We start from the raw sequence: 22,575 nt of genomic DNA on the forward strand, positions 1-22,575 counted from the left end.
TACTTGTACAATGGAGTTACATCTTTAGTACTTTTTGGATCATAACCATTTTGGACTAGTGTTGTGATCTATTCAATGGGTCTTTATGTATGAAGTATGTTTTAAGCATTTGGGATATTTTCAATTTGGTGCATAGTATTGCTAAAGAAAAAAATTATCCGCTGCGAATATTGCATAATGTTAGATGCATGTTAAGAACATTGCATCTTATATGTCATGAACGGGAGCAGGTAACCTTATGTTGCATGTCTCGACGTTTCAAATGTTCGTCCGATCCCAAATGGAATTTGGGGGCGTCACAGTGCAGCTGCACCAAACTGTGGAACCAAACCACCGCCAGGGACTCCAAGCCACACTGATCGAGGCTCGAATTTTCAAAGCATACTGATGATGACTTTTTTTCCCATTTCATCCTGTTGTGCTATTTTTAGGTGTTAACAATTATAGCGTCACATGTGGGATCTGAGTTACTTTCTACACCAAAAGTGAGATAATGACAACTTTTCGGCGAGCTAAATAATCTCTAAAGGAGCAGATAAAAGTTTATCAGATAAGTATTATCGGCCCCCCAACTTTTATTTTTATGAAAAACACTACTGCAGAAAATGGGTGAGTTAACATTTATTCACCCAAGCAATTTGTAGACCGCACTTAAGTGTTTTCTATGCACGCAACATATAGGGTCGGGAACTCAAATTTAGTGACCATTTGAGCTATAAGTGTCCACTGCTCCAAGTACTTTTACTTACTGTGCACGTAAATACACTAAGCGCCTGCACATATACAGTGGGCAAACACTGTGTACTTAAGTGCATAGTGCCATGCACGGTACAAAAAGCCCATTACAAGCTTAAGGCAACCAGCTATAAGCCCCTCTTGTCGCCATCGGCGATCACCACATGGACCGCCGACCTTTTTTGCCAAATCAAAAGTGGTGCCCAACCACTATGAGGGCATGCGGTGGCCCTTGGCTACGCACCCCATACACGTTACATGTACCCAAGGGGCACACAGTGGTGGGCTAGCTGCCTGCTACCCCTCACAAACGGACCCACCCGTCGGGGGCCACTCCATTGGACGGTCAAGCAAGACCAATGAAGATTACCCTGCCTAGTTCATGCTGTGCGAAGTCCACAAGTTGGCGGGATCCATCTCGCTAGCCATATAAGGGCTTGGGACAGCGACCACTAGGGTTGCCAATGGTTTTTGTCTTCGATACAACACAACTACTCCCCAACGAGGGCGTCGGTAGCTAGCATGGCTACTCCCTGGTATAGAACAACCTTTATCTTTGATTTGGTATAATACTGCCCAACACGACTACTCCTCGACGAGGACATTGGCACCCTTTGGATTGCTTGAGTGGTCCCCGACTGCCGAGAATTTCAAATCACACCGATCGAGACTTGAATTGATATAGCAGGCTGAGAATGACAGTTTCTTCATTTTCGACTTGTTGTGCTATTTTTACACGTTAGCACAAATTAACAAAGATTATAAATGAAATTTATTAGAATAATTATTAAGAATTTTTATTAAATAACATGATGTCTTATATTTTATTAATTTAAATCATTAGTAAAAATGGTAATTTGATAATCAAAAATATATTTTTTACCCCAGTTTACAAATAGAAAAAAAAAATTAAAAATAAATTCTCCTAATTACAAATAGAATTTTGCTATACATGAGCAACTTTTTTCACCCCTTACCCTCAAGAGAATTTTTATTTGTTTATTTATTTTTTAAACGTGAGACCCATCCCGAACAAGCTCTCTATTTTCGAATTGTTGATGTATTTTCATTTATTTGTCAATGATTAGGTGGCTGTCATCTCTCCATCTACGTCTCTCTCTCCTCCAACTCTCTCTCAAGCTCTCTATTTTCGAATTCTTGATGTATTTTCATTTATTTGTCAATGATTAGGTGGCTGTCACATAACATGTGGGGGTGGTGTGAAATAAATTAAAGGGACGATAAGAAAAATAATTCTTACAGATATACTGAAGTGGTTACGTCTATGTTTATTTGTTTTATTTTTTATTTAATATAAAAGTAAAATATAATTTTCTGAGTAAAATAATCAATTACTATCAACGTTTAAATTAATCAAAATATGAAAATTGAAATCATTACGTTTGGAATAAAGATAAGACAAAGACGTGGAGAATGAAGTGCGACGAGTGCGGAGATGGACGTACGTCGTCGTAGCTGAATTTAACCATTCATAACGCATACATTAGAACCTTCTCTGGGCATTGGACATTAGCACAAACATTGACCGCGAGATCATTCGGGACCCACAAGAGCCAACGGTTTAGATCTTCACAGTCTATGGAAAGAGCAGCATTGAAGAGAATCCGGGTGCCGTGCGTTAGGGGGTTAAAGTTCTCCTTCTCCTTGATTAGCTCGTTTATTTCGCGGCTTGCTTTGATAGAAACGAAGAAAATTACGGAAGCAAGGCCGATCCCTCTCTCTCTCTCTCTCTCTCTGCGCCAAAACAAAGCTAATGCTTTCTCCTTAGTCTCTCGAAATAGTAAGTGTTTTTCTCCGTCTTCGATAAAATTTCATAGTGAGCTTGCTCGGCTTAGGTTTTTTTTCTCTGGTTGTAGTCTCTGGTAGATATGTCTTGTATTGATTAATTCGGTGAGGCCATCAGAAAAAAAAATATATATTTGATTAATTCGATGAGATTTGAAAGACATCGGGTTATCGTCAGAGAAACCCATGTTTAATATACTCTTAGTCCTGCTTATGTTGTATGGGGTTTTGTTTGTCCTATAGAATTTCATAAATTTTTCATTTTGTTTTTGATTAAAGCCTCTGTTTGGTTGTCAAGAAGATGAGGGATTGAAAACAGAAAGGTGAGAATTGTTGTTTTAATAGACAGTCTCGCTAGTGAATTTTCTCTCTCTATCTTCTCACTTCTCTTTTTATGTGTGGATCTATTTTCTTCCCAATCTTTTCGTGTCCATTTTTAATTTCTGGAGAATGGGTTTCTTTTCATTTCGTGTGAAACATTCTGGTTTTATGCCGAAGCATTAAGATTTTTCTTTTGGTCAGTTGAAACATGTGTAAGGTTGGCGCCACATCTCTGTCGGTTTGATTATTTGCTTGTGGGTATCTTTGACCTTTTTGACACCGCTAAATGAAAGAGTTCTGTTAGTTTTATGCCGAAGCATTAAGATTTTTCTTTTGGTCAGTTGAAACATGTGTAAGGTTGGCGCCACATCTCTGTCGGTTTGATTATTTGCTTGTGGGTATCTTTGACCTTTTTGACACCGCTAAATGAAAGAGTTCTGTTAGCGATGATTTTGGTGGGACAGTAATCTGCATTTTTTTTTACCTTTTCCTTGAAGTATTTATCAAATCTGAAAGCACGAAAGGTGTAACAGAATGGAGGTTCACGTTGTGATTAGTCTGCCTTTAAATGGAGTTTTACAAACTAATATATGTAGGAACATGATACAGTCTAACCAATATAAAACGAATTTTCTTGTTTTAAGACAAATTGGTGTAAAAATTTAAGGACCTCCAGTGTATTTTTTATAATTTACCTGTGACATTGATACTAATACCATTTTTTCGTTCTTTCTTTTAGCGTGTTGGGCTCAGATATGCTTAGAAGTTAGAACTGTTAACATTACCAAACTGATTCGTTTAAGAAGCTAGTTGAGTTTAGCTTTTGATTAAATTCCGAAGGCTTCTATGGGGACTGTATTGAGCCTAAACAACTCTAGGGGAGAGCCATATGAGGTTTCACAAAGTGAAATTTGCAAGAGGCAGAGGTTGTCGCCAAGCTTTTGTGAGGAGAATTCTAGACTGATTTCCAGTCTCCCTGATGAGATATCTATTCAGATTCTTGCTAGGATTCCTAGGATGAACTACTTGCATCTCAAGTTGGTGTCTCGGTCCTGGAAGGCTGCCATTCTGAGTGCTGAACTATTCAATTTGAGAAAAGAACTTGGAATAACAGAGGAATGGCTGTATGTATTAACTAAAGTTGAAAATGATAAGCTTCTATGGTATGCTTTGGACCCTCTATCCAGAAGGTGGCAGAGGCTGCCACCAATGCCGAGTTGTGCTTTTGAAGATGAATCTAGAAAGGGTTTGACTGCGCTTCGCATGTGGAATATGGTAGGCTCAAGTATCAAAATTGCTGATGTCATAAGAGGTTGGCTTGGAAAGAAGGATACGTTAGATAGAATGCGTCTTTGCGGTTGTGCCATTGGGGCTGTTGATGGCTGCATCTATGTTCTAGGGGGATTCTCTAGAGCTTCGGCCATGAAATGCGTCTGGCAGTATGATCCAGTTTTAAATGCTTGGAATGAAGCGACTGATATGTCAATTGGTAGAGCTTATTGCAAGACAGGCATTTTAAACAATAAGCTCTATGTCGTTGGAGGGGTTACTAGGGGTCCTGGTGGATTGACCCCACTTCAGTCTGCTGAAGTTTTTGATCCACATACAGGTATATGGTCTCCAATACCAAGCATGCCTTTTACAAAAGCTCAGGTGCTACCAACTGCCTTTCTGGCCGATCTGCTCAAGCCTATTGCCACCGGTATGACTTCATACAGGGGAAGGCTATTTGTACCTCAGAGTTTATATTGCTGGCCATTTTTTGTAGATGTTGGAGGAGAAGTTTATGATCCCGAGATGAATTCGTGGGTTGAAATGCCAATGGGAATGGGTGAGGGTTGGCCTGCAAGGCAAGCAGGAACAAAATTGTCTGTCACTGTTGATGGTGAGTTGTATGCTCTGGATCCGTCTAGTTCCCTTGATAGTGCCAAGATCAAGGTATATGATTGCCAAGATGATGCTTGGAAAGTTGTTGCTGGAGATGTTCCCATTCGTGACTTCACTGCTTCAGAGTCTCCTTATTTACTTGCCAGTTTACTCGGGAAGCTTCATGTGATCACCAAAGATGCCAGCCATAATATTGCAGTCCTGCAAGCTGATCTGCAGAATCATTTAGCTCCCATCCCATCAGCTTCATCATCAGTGGACAATGCTTTGCATGAACATGCTAGACCCAGAGCAGAATCGGAAAGAGATCTTTGGAAGGTAATTGCTACTTGCAGTGTCGGTTCGGCTGAACTAGTGAGCTGTCAAACCGTAAACATTTAATGATTTAGGCGGACAAGTTACTTTTTAAGTGTTGGTTGATATACAAAAAGTGCTAGTTCATATGATCATTTTTAAGAATGCTTAGCAAAAGTACGTATAAAAAAAGAATGCTGAGTAAAAGTAGAATTTTATTCGTCAAATTATCTTCAATGTCTTCCTCTTCAGTAAAATGAATATATCTTCTTGGCTGTGGGCTTATATATATATATGAGTCTCCAAAGTTCTTTTTCTTTTAAAGTTGGTTGAGTTAAATAACCTAGTTAATGGCCACCTGCACAACACTCCCTCCCATTTTCAACAAAGACTGATCTGAGTGCCATGTTAGGGAACATTTCTAATATCACTCGTGCTGCAATCTTAGGGGTGGGTTCTAATCAGACTATAGGGGACTACAGTTGGAAATTGTCCCAAGTTGTTCTTCAGACTTGTAAGTTTGGGAAATGCATTTTTCAAGGCATTTATTATATGGTATTTTGGCTAAGAACATTCCATTGATTCGGAGGTATTTTCATGCCAACAAAAACAAAAATGGAAGGAGGGTGAAGCAAACAAGGAATCCTTAGCCACCATTGCCATCATAGGGTACCTATAGCGAAGCTTCAAGGTGTTATAGAGGAGCACTATGGATTTCATCAATCTTATTGCTTAGTAAGGTAAATTCGTACAAAATAGATACCATCGCGTGGCATCATGGCACCAGAGCCAAAAACTTCACTTTTTAATCATAACTGGTAATCCTAACATTCTTGTGCATTCCCGGAATTCGATATTCTGCGTGGGTGTCCAAGAATTTTCATTGGTCTAGCAATTGTTTTGTTTGGTTTGGTTAAGCACGGCGAAACCGGTTCCTGCTCGAGTATTGAAAAGGCAGCGTGGTTTTAACTCGTTCAAATGGGTTGAAAGAAGATCAAAGATGGCATAATTTATGATCTGTCCCGTCAAAAGTAGAAAGTCATGACTGTAAATTGATATTTTAGTCGAATATCATTACCCCCCCAACGACGTTCTGCAAAGAAATAACTTTACAACTGCATTCAGCCCCAACCACTTTGCTTTATCTAGTTGTGCATAGATGCAACGAGAAGAAAACAGAACATTTTCATCACCACAAAAAGGCTCCTTAGCCTCTGTGGGGCCTCGAGGATACTCTTTCTGTTTCCATAAACACGAAACCTTATGAATTCAGTTTCCAACTAGTTGATGGGAGGGCCATTCCCATTTTGGAAACCAGATGAACGATTGGACAATTTCTATAACCCCATCCATTCATGTACTTCTTAAAGGGCTTAGCAGCCCCAAGTATTAATTCTTCCTTTGCTTTCTAGCTTGCTGAAGAAACTGGAATCGAATCCTGACTGCAACAAGGGTGAGAAGTCACTGTTCTAGGCGTTATCCTCTGAACTAACGATTGTGAATTTGAAGACCTGGCGGCCATCAGAAGCCAAGTCGTGATCTATTGTTAATACTAGTTGCGAAGGAAGAAAGAACGAAGAGGGAAAACACAGAATGATTCATCTCTCTATCGAATTTTGAATTTTAAAAGCTTTGGCTATTGTAAATTGGGGAGAGAATTGTTACAACTCTCTCAACTTATTTCTAGCTTTCATTTTTCCATTTTGAAATGCTTTTAATCAGCTAGATTCAAATTCCATTTGGTATTTGGTAATGCCGCCAGCATCGTCACCAACAAAACCTAAAAGTAGAAAAATGCAGAGTAGTTGATGATTTGATTCAAATCCTCACGTTCAATGAGCTTTTCAAGCTCCCAACATGAAGCACGTGCTGTCCCAAGGCAACTTTCCGGTTTCCAAGCTCATCAACCACACTCAGGTCCTTGCATACATCCACCTTGAACCTGACCTGTGCTTCTGTTTGTGCGGTCAAGAAGACCTTCTCAAATCCCAGCAAGTGCTTCTGAGGTGAGCTGTGCATTGATGGGGGCGTAGAGAACAAGAAAATGGTATGGCTTCCACTCATCGCTCCCTTGTTTTTAACTCTCAGATGAATATCAAAACCAAGGTTTTGACAATGCTGGTCTCCAACATGTAATGACTTACATCTTGTCGAGTGACAAATGTGACTCTCTTCTAAGGGAATGAAAAGAGTCTTAGGTGCTTGAACTAGGTGGTGCGTGAAGCTGGAATAGCTTAATCCATCTCCAAATGCATAAACGGCTTCCCCAGTGTAGAATCTGTAGGTCCGCCCAGGGTATCCTTTGGATGGATCGGGTCTCATGTTCATGTTGGTCATGGGGACCTTGTCTGCAAAAGATTGCGGATACCATGTCATGGGCAGTCTTCCACCTGAAACAAGGATCAATGGCTTCAAATTTCTATGTTATCAGCTTGCAGCAAAAGAAGTCATGGAAAGATGATAACTAAAAAATTATGACGTCAGAATAGTTTTGTGATAAGGTTTTTGTAAATATATCGATTAGAGAAGATGTTTCGAATGGATTTTCATACTCGGAGCATATTTGACTTGGGACCAAGCCACTGCTTGTTTGGAATGTTGTGCTTCTAGATAAATTCAAATCCCTAAATATTTAAACTCCAATAAGTTAGGAAAATGATATCATCAAACAGAAGATAGCAATACACTTACTCGGATTAAAATACCCAAAAATAACGTCAGCAATGGCAGCTCCTCCAGCTTCTCCAGGGTAACCAACCCATAGGATGCTTGTAATTTTATCATCACTTTTTGCAAATGAGATATCCATACCCCCTCCAGACATTATAACAAGAATTACTGGTCCCTTTGAGGCCTTAGCAACTTCTGTTACTAAAAGTGCCTGCTGTCCTGGAAGAGTGATATCGATCCTGTCGCGGCTCTCTGCCTCGATTGACTGATCTGCACCCATTATAAGCACAGTGGCATCCGCCAAGGCTGCTATTTTCTTAGCAGCATCTAGCTGTACAGTGCTGCAGGCCACATTGGTGCAGCCAGGTTGATAAGTTGTTGCAACTGAGGCCGTTAGACCTTGCAAAGGAGTTGTGTATTTGCATGGGATGCCTATGAAATTTCCAGCGACATTAGACAAAGTGATTTCAAAATGATTTAGGATTGTGAAATACTGAATTGAGTACAAGAGGTTGGTAAAGGAGATCCCATATTGTTGGGAAAAGAGAAGTTATTGTCTTCATGATGATTTAAATGGGCTCAAACTGTGGCGTTGACTGGTCTTTTTGAAGAATAGGCCCAAATACCAAATATGCCTTGAGATTTTGTTGGTCATTATAAAGGAATATGGCTTTGATACTATTGTAATGATTCGAGAAAAGTCAAAACCTCATGTGGGCTGATATTCCGAAAGGACTAATTAAAGTTATAATCAGAGCCCCTTAAAATCATTATAAAGTGGATATCAAGTACCACTATCCTATACTTAATCCGGGGTTATGATAATGTATCTCAAATTTGAGTGCGGTTGCTTGCCAATCATTCCATATTATGAATCAAATCATTCGATTAAATCTGTTTGTAGTGACAAAGAACTTTCTTAAAAATCACCAAACGAATATTGATGCAATTTTCACAAGGATAATGATAGCCACACCAAGAAGTCAAGTGCTGTATGATGGCTGCTCAATTAAGGGAGCACCTAGACGAAAAAAATTGTTGTGAATGCTTACCTTCATAGTTTCCAATCATGGTTTTGGTGACATTGGCGTTAGGACCAATCACGGCCAAGGATTTTATGGCAGTGGGAGACAGAGGCAGACATGCTGGACTGTTTTTAAGCAGCACTATACCTTGCCTAGCAGCTTCACGGGCCAGTTCCTGGTTCTCCGGCGTACACACATCTTTTGGACCAAGTTTGCCATAAAGTTGCTTTCTTGGATCACCATCGAAGAAGCCAAGTCTCATTAGGGTGCCAAAATTGTTAGTGATGGCCTTGTCAATAGCCGCCTCAGCAAGAAGTCCTCCTTTCACCGCAGCCTCTGTGTGTTTGCTCAGGAAAGATCCACAGTTTAGATCCAAACCTGTTCAGTTAAAAAAACAGTCAACATTTATCACCATTAAAAGCTGCTTTAGGAAATATAGATATCGACAACTGAAATTGGATGGGATACCAATAAGAGTACACATGTACTTGAAATTCTAGTGCTAGAAGGTAATGGTCAGATGACTTTTGACATGCATCCAAAAGTAAGGGATAAATTAGTATTTAAAATCCGGGCTCGATAAACAAATTGACCTAAATGCATGGATATTTTTTTTTTTTTTCTATTTTTACAAGTTTAGTGATCATGTTCTGACATATGTAAGGATGGAAATGAAGTTACCTGCCGAAATAGCTTTGGCTGCAGCTTCCTCTGGTGTCTTGGTGTAGTGTTGGGAATTGAAGAATACATCTACTGAATCACAATCAGAAACAATGTATCTGCAGCAACCCAATAATCATTTATCAAAAAACACTGACGTACATCTTGGACTAGATAATAAAAAATGATTTAGGAGACTTAAATATACCCATTTAGTTTCCATTCTCCTCGGATGACTCCTGCAAGCAGGTCTGGGTCTGCACAGGTTGGCTTACCATTAACCTGGTTGTAAGAACACATGACACTGGCAACATTGCCATCAATAACACAGCTCTTGAATGGTGGTTGAAACGTATCATCCATATCTTGCTTTGTTACCTAACTCATCAAAACCAAAACGGGCAAAAGAAAATGACAGTTATAATCCAAAGATAAGAAAGTAAAATTAGCCCTAGATTACAAAGAAAGTTGAACTAATGTAGTAATTACCACGGCATTGAAATGGTACCGGTCTGTCCCTTTCCAGTTATCCACATCATAGGCTGTATAATGTTTACAACATGCAGCAACCTTAAGTCCATTTGGATCACCACCATCTCTTTGTTGAAGACCTCTTACATAACTTGATGCATATTTACTCGAGAGCAAGGGATCTTCTCCCGGAGTCTCCTGGCCTCTTCCCCATCTGGGGTCTCGAAATATGTTAATATTTGGTGACCAATATGTCAATCCTGCCAGTCCCACATTGTACATTGCTCTGGCTTCGGTTGAAACCACCTGTACTCCATAGATAATAACCATTAAGCAATTTCTGTGCCATAACAATTCCCTGACTATAGACCAATATTTGCTTAACAATCTTCAACTCACGCATTAACTTGATTATTCCTTCCTATTGGATTTTCCAAAACTTTCACAATTCTATGTGCAATAAATTTAATATTTTTTTTTTTTTTTGTTTCAATATCATTATAAAGAAAAATGTTAAAACGGATACAGGTAAGTGCATCCCAAGAAGAGGCAGCGCCTGCAAAGACTTTGGCATCACGATCTTCTGTTAACACAAATTCAAAATATCCCAACAACTTGCCAACTGCTCCAACTTCCAACGCTAAAAAAGTTTAAAAAATAAAAAACTGAGAATGCAAATAGCATATGGAGATCTATCGTGCTTAATTCCGTGTTATTTTTTTGGTCCTTTTGGTTACTGAATTCTTTGGCTCTAACAATGGGTAAGGGCCCATATTACACGTACTGTACACTTAAAATATATTAGATGTATAATATCCACTCTAAGTAATCAATCACCATCACTTTCTGTATCCTTCACTCTGCAAGCTGGAAAATTATTTATAGCCTTCATATATTTCATAAATCTGCCGGTTGTAGTCTTACATTATTATATACATATATGTGCATTGTATCCGTATGACTTTGTTATTACCGGTGGAGTGGAAAAAAGAGAGAGAGAATATCTTCCTTTTTCATGATAAAGTGAAAGTGAGGGGGGGAAAAAAGTATTACTAATAAATATGCAGCATCTACTTTTTTAATTGACCATAAATAGTTCAGTTCTGAGATCAAGAAAATCTCAAGGGAAAGCATTGATGATAATTCGGATCGGTAGCTGTAAATAAAATTCACATATATAGATGCCATCTCCTGAGAAACAATGGAATCTATAAACCACCGAAGAATATCTCTCTAGCATTATCCTGTTGGATTGGGTCATTTTTTTTTCATCGTCTCCCAGCTGGGAAAGTGAAGATAGGAGTATCAAACGCAATGATGAATAATATTAAAGATGAAAACTACTCCTTACCAAATACGATGAATTCATCAAACAACCGACACATTGTGATTTTGTTATCCAAAAATATCACCAATTTATTTCATCAACTCTGTTAAAAAAATCTGGCAATAACAAATCTGCAATGAGTCACAAATGTAAATGAAAATCATCCTCACCATCAAACTCAGGAAGATGCTATTCTGAAATTTGGTTTGAACCTCAAAGAAAGAAAGAAAGACACTAGGCAAACACCTGGTAATAAGAAAGAAAGAAGCAAAAGATTCAGTAAAACTCTCTTACCCTTCCAATGGCTTCGAACAGAGAGGCATTGAACGAAGCGGCAGTGAGAATAACCTGGGGAAAGCTGGTAGCTCCTGGCACCAAGTTGGTAAACCGCGTCCCGGGACCCACGTTAGAGACTCCATGTAGAGCCTCAGACCACCATTCATACTTTGGTATCCCAAGCCTACTCACACTCCCTGCACTGTTCACCAAGAACCCAATCTTCTCCTGCAATGTGAGTCTTTTCACCAAGTCTGCCACTCTCGAATCAATCCCCAACGACGAGTTACAGAACCCGAGACTCGCCAACGCAGGATTGCTCCCAACATCACAGGCAAAAACAGGTGATGATTGGCCGAACACCCGGCCTGAGCTCAACAAAACGAAAATAAAGAATATAGAAAAGCAGAGCAAAACAGAGACCTTCGGTGCTCCGTTTCGAGGAGTTGCCATGAGGGCTAACTTTTACACGACGTGAAAGACTGATAAAATATAGAAAACTTCAAACACAAAGGAAAGTGTAATGTTTCTTGGGCATTTGGGTCGTTATATTTTTATAGAATGGAAAGAGTGTACTATGAATTGTTTTAAGAAAGCGCGCACACGTTGTTTGCTAGTAGCCCGTGACAGGGGGGAGGGAAGAAGAAGATAAAAACACCCATTAATGAGGCTTGTTTTTGGCAGCAACCACTCGGGGAGAGAATCTATGATCCATGGACTTGTAGAGGCATGGGCTGGCTATATACCATTATACCAGTCCGTGAAAGCTTCAGCTTTCTATATTTTGTTCAGGCAATGAACCTTTTTGTGAATATAAATACCCAATACAGACAGACACGGTGCGCGTGATGAGTAACCTCTTTTATTTTAACAACTATTTTCGTTTAATCTTATCTAATCTTTATAATTTTTTAATTATTACATAAAATAAAATAAATAATTTAATTTTTATTAATTTTAAAATAAAATTTATTAAAAAATTTATTTTAATAATATTTTATTCAATTTTTAAGTATTATTTCCAAAAATAAATCAACCCTTAAGAGTGAGAGAATGCATACTTAAATATAGAGAGAATAACGATAAAGAATAATGTTATTTTGTCTTTTTATTTTATCATTTATTTTGATCTTTTATGTATTTAATTTTTAATTTTTTTAATTACTAATTAAGAAATTAATTATTAGTATATTGGTATTATTTTAATTATTTTTAAAATATTTAAATATGTTAAAAGAATCTAAAATTAACCTGTTAAAATAAATTTATTTTATTTTTAAAATATTTAAATATGTTAAAATAAATTTTATCTAGAGACAAGCTGTTACTACTGGGTGACACATTATCAGTCAAAGATAAAATATCTCGTACATTGGAAAATTGGGTCTTGTTTTTTTTCTTAATATAGAGAGAGAGAGAGAGAGAGAGAGAGAGAGAGAGAGGGGGGGGGGGGGGGGGTTGATTGCAGCGCATGGATGGGAAGATATGGTTGTGAGTTGCGCTGCCTGCCGTCCAAATTGTCCCTGAAAGAGCCGGAGTGTGCGCGGCATCTTTGCCAACTTGGACTTAAATTAACCTGTCTAAATATAAATTTGGGTTTCGGCCGTCACTTTCGTGGATCGGCCCGTCAATCCGATCTTTCTTTGTTTGATGTTTCCTTAATTCTCATCTCATGTCTTGTTTTATTTTGTGCCGGTTTATAAATCATGATAAATCGGATCGGGGGCTTCGGTTCGAATAAGGGCGACGGCTCAGTAAAGTTTCTGTTTGGTTATACAAATTAAGTGAAATAAAATATTATTATAATATTATTTTTTAATATTAATTTTATATTAATATATAAAAATTTTAAATTATTTATTATATTTTATATAAAAATTTAAAAAAATTATAATAATGAATTGAAATAAAATAAAATAAAATTTTTAATTTTGATTAACCAAACGGAATATAAATGTTTAATTACACATGTTGAGGTTACTTATTATTGATATTTTGTTCAAATTTTTTTTATTTAATATGTTTTTTTCCTAAATAAAACTTATTTTTGAATTGAAATATACAAACCGCATTGGAAGATGGCTTGGACTGAAGCCACAGAAGCCAGCCAAGAGGGGCCAAGTAAATAAAAAAGAACGAAAATACCGAGACGGACCTTTGGAGAGAGAGAGAGAGTGGATGATGACTTGCACAGCAGCCGCAGGATTGGTTTGGTGTGGGGCAGCACACTGCAGACCAATGAGAGTGAGATTTTTCTACGACTTTGATGTCAGTCAAGTGGGCGGGGCCCAAACTTTACTCACGGGAGGCTTGGAGTTGGGGGGTGGGGTTCCAGCTGTAAGTCCTGGGGATGATGATCTTACTGTAACCCACTTTTACATTTTTAAGTTTTTATTTTTATTTATTTATCTAGATCAGATGCAGCTCTCTCACGCGAGTGCATGCGCGTGTGGTTGGTTAATTAGCAAAACCAAAGTTGAAACATCCGCCAAGAAGTAATTAACATGTGAATATGGTGGTGCAAGCAGGCACTACCTTCTGCGGCTCTGCCAGTCTGCCTGGACCATAGCACTGTACGAAGATTAATGCTACTAATAATAAAGTATAATATAGTCTAATTATTTAAAAAATAAAATAAAATTTATTATTAATATTTTTTATATAAATTTTATATTTATTTATTTTTTAAAAATAATTACACAATATTTATACACTGTATAATTATATGAGAAATGATATTTACAGTCATGATTGTACAAACGGCGTGCAGTCGTTTTGAAAAAAATGAATTAATATGGGATCCACATGAAAAAAAAACTAACTTTTTAATCTTGGATCCCATTCTTTTTTAAAGCGATTGCGCGACGTTTGTAATTCTACGATTATATATAACATTGCTCATAATTATATATACCATTATTCGTATAATAAATTTCCATCAAAATCGATTTCTTTTTTTATTTCTAACTTTGGAACTTGAAATATATTAAAATATTTGCTGCTACGTACCGCGAGGCTGGGCAGTATGCCCCATTTTTTCACCAGCTTTGCTACATACAGTCGCCACATGCAGTCGGCTGTACAGAATGAATAAAAAAAAATTATAAAAAATTTTTTTAATATTCAAGGGGACCTACATGAATTATAAAAAGTTATAAAAATAATTTTTTTTTCATGTAGGTCCCGTATTAATTTTTTTTACAACCAACTACACGCCGACTAGATCTCCCAACTGTAAAAAATATTTCTCTTTTTTCACTTTGTTTCCGTGGCAATATCCATTCCACAATCCCGTTTTCCCGCCAAAAAAAAAAAAAAGTAAATTAAACTCGTCCCCCGAGGGCATGTTTATATATATTTATTTTTTCTTTTTACAAAGCACACGTGGCATTAGCATAAAAAATATTATAGATAACAAATAATATCATTTTCAAATATATATATTTATATATTAAATAATCTCTCAAAAAACTCTATTAAATAAGTATAAATAAATGGATGAACAGTATTTTTGTCTATTAATTTTTTTCCTGTTTTGCCCCTGGTTTTGTGACAAAAATCCCTTTTGTTTTTTCTGCATTTTTCTCTACCGACTGATTTTTGGATGCTTCCCTTTTATTTCATCTTCTTCCTCTCTTTATTTTCTACTCCTCACTTTTCTACATGAACCTTTCCACCAGCTTTCAATTCATTCTCCTTCTTCTCAATTCATTCTCTTTTTGTTTGGATGTGTGCAAGTTCAACACAACATAAACCTTTATGTCAGATTTCAATTTATTCTCCTTCTTCTCAAGTCATTCACTTTTTGTCTGAATGTGTGCAATTTCAACAAAAAAACTCATACCCACATAGACAAAATCAGGACAAATCCAAACAAAATCACTTTAAATTTCTAGAAATTTACTAAATAAATAATACTCAGATGCATAAAAGGAAACCAAATCTAAAAATAAAATCTAATACGTGTAAATCTAAGGAATGGGACAAAATTTGGTAAGACCATTACAAAATTAACACTCAAATTTGTACAAAAAGAAAATCATATTCATATACGCACTATCTCATGACAACGCAACAAACTAGAACAAAAATAAAATAGAATACAAATACACACATAAAGAAAATCATACTGATATACACCAGAACAATCCAAATTGAAAAACTATTGATAATATATGTAGATCGAAGACATCCTTAATGACTGTTGTTTTCATTGTCCATATTGAATTCAGATGTTGTTTTCTTTAATTTTCTGTAAGCATTCAGTTGATCTTCATAGAGAAAATGGAGGAATGAAAAGAATAGAGAAAATGGAGGAAAGATTGGGATTGAGTGATGAAGAGAGAACAAGAAGAGATGGAGGGAAAAAACCACGGTGATCTGTGTCAATTGAAAGGCTCAAGAGCCAGCGATGTGAGTAGAGGAGAAGCATCATTGAGAGAGAGAGAGAGTGTGTGTTTTGTCACAAATTAAGAGGGTGGCAACTAGGACAACAAAAGATAGACAAAGATAAAGGTGCTACCTGCATGGTACAGGCAGGGACCCTCCCTGCACCCCGCCTTACACCACGTGGGTGAGGGATTTTCAACCCTGCCGTCGAGAGGCAAGGGCGGGGTAAAAAAGGTCATCTGCCCTGCCCCGTCTAGGTCAAGGCAAGGCAATAGACCTTTTTTTCTTATAAATTAATACCAAATGTTTTTTAAAATATAATAAAAAAATTTCAAAATTTTAATTTTAATATTGTGCATGATTTTATATCATCTAATTTTGAGTTCTATAAATATTTAACTTATTTCATCTATTTTAAATATGTTTGAACTTTTTTATTTACCTTCTCATTTATTATTAAATACAAAATTTTCTTCTCAACTGGGCATACATACAACGCATGTTGTGCCCTTTTCAGTATGTGTCTGTATATATATATGTATATCATTCTCACTTAACACAAAGTGTATAAAAAAATAAATATGATTTTGTTGGGGGTAAGAGGTAGGGGAGCTTCCTTTTCCCCAAAAAAAAAAAAAAAAAAAAAAAAACTTTGCCTTGGTGTAAAAGCGTGTACGTTTTGTTTTTGCAAAACACACTTTTGTACTAGGGGCAATGGGGATAAATAAGTATTTTTTTTTAGAAAAATCTTACTCATCATGTTCACACACATCATATATAATTTTTTTATTTTTTATTTTTTACTAAATATGTAGTATATAGATGATGAATAGAATAACTCAATTAATTTAGAAATAATAAAACAAAAAAAATTAATAAAAATAAAAATAAAAATAAAAATAAGTGTAATGTATGATATATAAGAATGATGAGTATCAAATCTCTTTTTTTAATATTAATAGATAATGGTCTCGCTCATAAAACTCACAATTGGTAAACAACGACATAAAGCACACCCTTAGATAATGTTATACAGATCATCTCTATCTAATCACTATAATTTTCTCAAATTTTTTTAAAAAATAAATAATTCAATTTTTTAAATTTTAAAATAAAAATACTATTAAAAAATTATATTCTAATAATATTTTATTCAATTTTCATCTTATCTGTATAATTAAACAAGACCTACATCTCACTTTTAGGAAACAACCATTCACTCCCAACAATCTAACCAATCCAAAATTGACACTACATTAAAATGTAAAATCATATAAAAGGCCAATACATTAAAATGTAAAGGAAATGAAAATTGTAGAAACTACTCTCACACACTCACTCTCTTTAATTTCACTGGATATAAGAAAATAGTGACTACCTTAACCTTTGAAGTGTCTCTGGTCCTCCGTGACCCGGTGGAGTTTAGTGAGAATTTTCTTATTTGACAATAGGAGTCTAAACAAACAGATCAATTAAAATAATAATAATAATTGTTGATTTTAGGTTTTCGACAAGATAAACAAATAATGCAACAAGCTAGCAAGATTGATTCAAGAAATCACAAACAGAAAAACAGAAAAACATAAGCAGACTTATCAGTGAGAAAATGGAACGAAAGTACCAAGAACACAAGGATTTAACGTGGTTCGATCCGTTCGGATCTACGTCCACAGGGGGAACTGGCCAGAGATCGTTTTATTCCTTCTTCAAAACACACCAGAGGTAGGTTACAAGATTCAGGCCACCAAATGACCTTAACTCCCTCACTATCCCTTTCGGATTACAAGTTTCTCTCAAACCCTAATTTCCCTCTCGAAACCCCTTTGCATTTCCCTCATACGGCTCTGTTTTATTCACTCTGTACAGTGGCCATCACATGGCCTTTTATATCACAGACTCATACCACGGCCAACCCTAATGCATATGATCTAAACACGTGACTTTGTAATACCTACCGGATTACACTAACAGAGTTAATATATGTAAAATTACAAGAATGTCCTTATTTATACAAATTATTGACACAGAACACAACAATTAATAATAATAATAATAATAGAAAAATCATCCAAATATATTATTGGCATTCCCGCTTAACCGAAAAATGTAACAACAAATTTAATTCAACAAATTGATATGGCTCATGGCAGAGTTTATATATAGACCCTTTTCCATATTCTATAAACAAAATAAAAGAGATCGAAGAGAGCGGTGAGCTCTCGTCTCAAGGGAAAAATAAAAGACAGACAAATAATGAATTTAACTTAAATTAAGTAATAATTTAAGACGATAAAATATCAAATTTGGTTGTGTTTGCTAGTTGAACCAAATTCAATTCATCTCAAATTAATTATTGATAGAATTTTACTAATTTTTTAACTTTCATAAAAAAAATTAAAACTCATATCAGATTCTCAATCTATTTTATACATTTTAACTTAAAAAGTTAAACATATCTCAATATCATAAAATATTACTATTCACAACTTAATCCAACTCATTTTAATATCCAAATGTAGCCTAATCTATAATTTTAAAAAACTTGAATAGAACTTAAAAGGTTAGAGATTGAGAAATACTCTCATATCATTATTATAACTTTATCAAAACTACCTCATCTTGTCTCAATATCTAAGCAACCTCTCAAGTTACCAATAAAAATAAAATGGAGTTGTCAATACTTTAAAATGGAGGGTACTTCTGTAAATTAGCTATGAATTAAAGTAGTAGGAAAGCTGTGGCTATCAATTTCCATAGACTGAGGCCACACTGATACTAATCGCGAGCCATTTGTTTGTCTCATTACCCATTCGATCCATGTTCAACTTCGAGGTAAGTGGAATAGTGAGCCTGTATATAGATTTGTAACGTAACCAAAGTTTCATGGGATTTGTTTTGAGGACAACATTGCTAAAAACATGCAAACAATTCAAACAAATGGAGTACCACTGGTACAAGCCATTAATTTTTTATTTTTTATTTTATTTTTTTGATAGGACAAGCCATTAATTTTTGAAGCCTCATCCATGACAATTGACAAAGATGTAGCACCCGTGCATGCATAAATAAGGATAAAGAGTGTTGAAGAAATTTATGGACTTAATTTATCTCTAAAAATTAGTTTAACAAGATATGATTGTTCTGATTTTATAAACTTATTTAAGATTTTGTTTATAAATAATGTGAGATTTATTCCTTAACACTCTCTATTATGTACAGATCAATATTTTTTCTGATCATTGTCATGAAATAAGTAATACAAATCCCATTTATCATTTCTGATATCATGAATAAATTTATAAATTTAACTCATTTTATAAAATCGATTCAACAAGATAAGATTACTCCAACCTCATCTTGTCAATAGGCCCCCTTCCGAACCCAATTAATTGGTGACTATTCATTTTTATTCAATCACGACATGTCGTTATGTCATCATTAAAGGAATCGACCGAATGTCTTAATCGAAGCTATTAAAAGAAAACAAAAGGAAAATTTAAAGGTGCAGAGACCCTTTTTCTCATTCCAGTCTCGAACGGAGTTTTAAGTATTATTATCCATGGAAGATAACATATACGCGCGTGTTAATGTCTATCGAGCAACATTATCCTGAGTGATTAGCAGGACTGTCAAGCATATTTTTTTTTTCTTTTTTTAATAATAAGCATAAGCGTGATTCATGAAGATTTGTTTCGATACACGCTGTCTGTTTAATTCTTTTTGGCACTTGTTTGTAATAATATACGCCAATATGCTGTTTGTCGGTTTTTTTTTTTTTTTTGGATGTGGTAGATTCGGATTTGGAAGATAACGATGAATGCATATCGTCGTCGCTATAAACAAGCTATTGGGGTTTTTATTTTTTTGTGGGTTCTTTGGGGCAAGGGGTCCCGCTTGAACGTGGCGTATACACAACTCAAAGATGATTGAGCTTTATAATTGCTGGGCTTTAACTATATGATGGATCCACGAGGAGGGGATTAAATATGACTATGACTGTTATGAAACAAGCCGTTTAGTCAGAGTCACCGAAACGTACAAGAGAAGTCGAGCGCTCTTGTCAAGCAGAGCGTAGGGACGACGGCACCATAGGGTGGCCGGATTGGCTGACCTATACGGTGGCTGTGATGAGTGATCTGTTGTCTTTAATAATTTAGCCCTCTTATTGCTTTAGAAAGCGACTGTGTTAATCCGTAGTTGTTCTCTTTTTCTTTTCTTTTTTTGGATGTTAGACATGGGAATCTCGAGACTTGACGAGAGGCAACTTTAAGTTATTATTATTTTTAGAATAACGTAGTTATACATGAATATCGTATAATTATTTTTAAAAAAATAAAATTTATTATTAAAAATTAATTTTATTTTTATGTAAATTTTATATTTATTTTTTTAAAAATAATTACATAGCACTTACACATTTACGATTGTAAGTATCATTTCTCTTATTTTTATTATTATTTATTATTTAAAAAAATTAAAAATTCATAGTTTTGCTCCAATATTCATTGTCAATATCAAGAATTTGTAAGATATTAAGATATTAATAATAATTTGTGAGATATTAAGAATCATGATTCACGAGCTCAATGCATGAGAAATAAAAAGGAAATTATATTTTTGTTAATATTCATGCATGACGAAGATAGCTATTTAACTTTTATTAGAGCATCTACATTGGTTTTATTAAATTTATTTTTAAAATTTTATGAAAAATACATATTTTTCATAAATTCAAAACCTCTTTATATATAATCCCACATTAGATTAGTAATTAAATTAATCACAATAATAATATAATTTTTTTTATTTTTTTTATTTTTTTTCATATTTTGCAATTACACTAGTAATATATTAATTAAAATAACCATAGTCATTGCAGGAATAAAATAGGTAAATATTTGCAAAATGTCAGAAACAAAAATTTGGAAAAAATGTTGTGATATTGTATAGAAATTAAAGTAAAATTTTCTTCAAATTGCCTACTTAAAAAATGAGTGGATTGCAGTAGCCGAATGGCCCGAATTGTCTCATTACACCAAATTGGATTGTTGCATTGCAGAAACAAGAAAAAGAGATAAAGAGGAAAAGAAAAGACACTGGAAGAGGAGAGAGGGAACGAAAAATAAAATAAAAAAACCATTCAATATTAAAGTTTCATAAAATAACCGGTTAATGAATAAACTGGAGGTATTCAAATTTGGTGATGGATGAGAATCTACTGTAGCTCATAGTTTCACATTTTCAAATATAGTGAATCTAATGCATTGGTTTTTAAGTCAAAATCATCAAATTTTAAAGATTGACCTCATTTTATGAATCCAATGCCACGGCCGCCCATTCATCTAGATCTACTTTATTTCTTTCACGCAACGTCACAAAAGTTAATGGAACATCACATTTTAGGTTCTCTGGACGAGCCATATTCCAACTATGCATGCATGTTTCCTTAAGTAAGAATTATGCTTTTGACTTGTTTTCCATACAAGTATCATGGTTATAAAGACAATAACCATGCATGGAAGACAGGCTAGCTACTCATGAAAAGACAACATTTCTTCAAAACAGACAAAAAAAGGTTTGGACTTTGGAGCTAGGTTTTTGTTTGAAAGATTGTTAAATATATAATTATATATGTTCGGTTTAGTTGTAGAATATATAAATATAATATAATTATTTTAAAAATTAATAATATTTATTATTAAAAAATTAATTATTATTTTTATACGAATTTATTATTTATTTATTTTTTAAAATATTATACGATATCTACGCATTCTATTTCTCCGTAACATCATTTATCTTGAAATCGGAGGCAACGTCGTGGACATAATTCCGTGACAAAATAGGCAGGTAAACACCACATGGGCTCACTTTTTGCTTCCCAAATTTCACCAGATAGTATCTAATGTATTGACAAACGCACCCAGCCGCGAGCAAATCATTGCTTACGTATGATGTTTTTTTTGTTTAGGTGGTTGTCAGGTCAACATCTTCTTCTTCTTCTAAAATGGACGTGCTTTGTGTCTTGGCTTTAATTAATAGGTGGTTTGGAGTTTCCATCCAACCAAATTGTCAAATCAATATAAGTTTTATCTCATTTTATATCATTAATATAATTTCTTAAAAATTTTATATAAAATATAATTAATAATTTAATATTTTTAATTTTTAAAATAATATTTTATTCAACTTTCATCCTATTCATATAATCAAATAATGAAATGCGTTTAAATCTTTAAGAGAAGTTAAAAAAAAATAATAAATCTTATGAATGAATAATTTAAAATGTATTAAAGAGATGTTAACATCTAGTAACATGAAGCTAGTTCAATGATACAAATTTCTCGTTAGTTCAATGATACAAAATTCTCTTTAGTTCAATGATAATAATTTATCGTGGCTGTTGAGAGCAACTTCTGGCGTAAGGTGGAAATGAGTATGTTTTTTAGGTAGTTGGTTGGGCAGTAGAGGCTTGCTAAAGAAGCAACTTGGTCTGTTCCCTCTGTCCCACATAGCTGCCATACATTAATACTCTTTGCATGAATTGAAACCCATTATTGTACCCATCTGTTATTGGCTGGCTCTCACTCCATGGAAAGTGGATCATCACTCTCATGTATCCATCCTACTTTATTTCACGGATAATACGTACCATTCCCCGCTGGACCGGGGACCATTTTTCAGGCATGTCCACGTAAGATGATTCTATAATAT

General features: G+C 35.1%; 2 protein-coding genes across 2 annotated transcripts; one reads left to right on the top strand and one right to left on the bottom strand.

Annotated features, from left to right (window-relative positions):
* Positions 1-2,379: 2,379 nt before the first annotated feature.
* LOC122308837 (F-box/kelch-repeat protein At1g22040-like) lies at positions 2,380-5,334 on the top strand. The gene is made up of 2 exons (XM_043122095.1): positions 2,380-2,536; positions 3,602-5,334. The coding sequence occupies exon 2, from the start codon at positions 3,709-3,711 to the stop codon at positions 5,128-5,130; it is 1,422 nt and encodes a 473-aa protein (XP_042978029.1). The 5' UTR covers positions 2,380-2,536; positions 3,602-3,708; the 3' UTR covers positions 5,131-5,334.
* A 1,303-nt stretch (positions 5,335-6,637) lies between these two features.
* Positions 6,638-12,260, bottom strand: LOC122308836 (beta-xylosidase/alpha-L-arabinofuranosidase 2-like). Its single transcript, XM_043122094.1, has 7 exons — positions 11,491-12,260; positions 9,888-10,175; positions 9,607-9,776; positions 9,420-9,517; positions 8,766-9,116; positions 7,735-8,145; positions 6,638-7,433 (listed from the first exon to the last, which is right to left on the bottom strand). The coding sequence occupies exons 1-7, from the start codon at positions 11,923-11,925 to the stop codon at positions 6,862-6,864; spliced, it is 2,325 nt and encodes a 774-aa protein (XP_042978028.1). The 5' UTR covers positions 11,926-12,260; the 3' UTR covers positions 6,638-6,861.
* Positions 12,261-22,575: the final 10,315 nt, after the last annotated feature.

This window comes from Carya illinoinensis, chromosome 5, assembly GCF_018687715.1.
Source record: "Carya illinoinensis cultivar Pawnee chromosome 5, C.illinoinensisPawnee_v1, whole genome shotgun sequence".
NCBI classification, from domain to species: domain Eukaryota; kingdom Viridiplantae; phylum Streptophyta; class Magnoliopsida; order Fagales; family Juglandaceae; genus Carya; species Carya illinoinensis.